This window comes from Vulpes lagopus, chromosome X, assembly GCF_018345385.1.
Source record: "Vulpes lagopus strain Blue_001 chromosome X, ASM1834538v1, whole genome shotgun sequence".
Taxonomy (NCBI): Eukaryota; Metazoa; Chordata; class Mammalia; order Carnivora; family Canidae; genus Vulpes; species Vulpes lagopus.
In genome coordinates, this window is record NC_054848.1 from 49247485 (window position 1) to 49248984 (window position 1500).

The 1500-nt window shown below is 43.9% G+C and overlaps 1 protein-coding gene across 1 annotated transcript; it reads left to right on the forward strand.

Moving 5' to 3' along the window:
* The first annotated feature begins 424 nt into the window (after positions 1-424).
* On the forward strand, positions 425-886 carry LOC121482531 (profilin-1-like). Its single transcript, XM_041740418.1, has one exon. The coding sequence runs from the start codon at positions 425-427 to the stop codon at positions 884-886; it is 462 nt and encodes a 153-aa protein (XP_041596352.1).
* The last annotated feature ends 614 nt before the right edge of the window (positions 887-1500 follow it).

Genomic DNA, 1500 nt, shown 5'->3' on the forward strand with positions numbered 1-1500 from the left:
ACTTTGAGGGCTTTTCCACTGTTGGGAGTTGGTGTTCTGTGTATGGTGTCCTAGAGAAGTAGGTGTGCTTTGCCCCATTGTCTGTTTCAACAGCTAGAGGTACAGAAAGCTGCTGCCAAAGGTCACCCATGATGTGGTGGATGATGACTATTATAAAGTCACAAAGCCTTTGTGACCTCACTCCTGTTCAAGAGGTAGCTTGATAAATCACAGTAGAGGGCAGCTGGACCATATCTTCATACAAGTCACCAAGACCTGCTCTACTTTGCTGCTGGGGAGAGGCCATCAGAAACAGACTGTATTTTTAGGTTATTTCAGTCTCAGCTTATCAGTCATCCTAAGCCAACTGCTAACAAACTTATTTTGCAGACCAAATTACTAGAAAGCACTTTATTTTTTCTTTTAGAGACCACTTATTTGAACCATGCAGTGCATAGGGGATATCAGCGAAGAGGTCTGGCAAGACTGCATCACCCTCTTCCTACAGACTGGGATGTGCTGTGATGCAGCGATTATCACCAATTCCCCACCATGGTTGTTAGCTTCTTACCCTGAAGGCAACTTGCTCCAGTTGACCCAGGAAGAAATTCAAATCTTGCTGGCGAGAGAGGGGAGAGAGAAGTTGTTTCTTCAAGGAATCACCCTTGCAGGGACCAAATGCTTATTGATTCGGGACAACCTTTACACTGAGGGCAACAATACCATGGACCTCCGCACCAAAGGCCAGAGTCGGGGCAGCCAGGCAGTTACTGTAGTTCAGATTGAATCTGTATACCTTGTGGTGATGGGACAAAAAGGAACAGAAGGAGGTCCTCTCAACCTTAAGGCTTTTGAGATGGCAGGATACATCAAAGAGGCCATTCATCAACACATGGCCCATTTCTAACCAAATAAAAAGGAATTGGTGTTTGACCTGGCATTTGAATTCAGTGTTATCTGTATTTCCTGCTAAGTTAATCTGGTCTTGTGGAAAAAAGAGAGATCCCATATCATGTTTGGAGTTGGTGTGTATCTGTGCGTGTGTGTGTGTGTATATGTATGTGTTGGTTGAGAGGGGGGCAGATTGAGGCATTGTGTTAAAGTGTTAGGGCTTCTAGGCCTTTTTTACACCTAGAACATCATCCTTCCTCAGCACCCAGAGGAAAGAGAAATAGATTGGGAACTAGGAAATTTTGGTTCTAATCCCAACTTTTTCCTTACTTCCTATGAGATCTTTTTCTCTCTCTAAGTCTCAGTTTCTTATCTATATAATGAAGAGCATACTATGTCTCTGTGGGCCCCTTAAACTCTGAAAATCTAGGATCTTGTAATGTCACACAGATCCTCCAGTGTCCAGCTCAAGTACTCCCTCCTTGAGGAAGCTTTCTCTACCTTCCTTGACCCTTGGGGTTGATACTGATTTAAATTTTTTTAATTTTTTATTTATTTATGATAGTCACAGAGAGAGAGAGAGAGGCAGGGACACAGGCAGAGGGAGAAGCAGGCTCCATGCACCGGGAG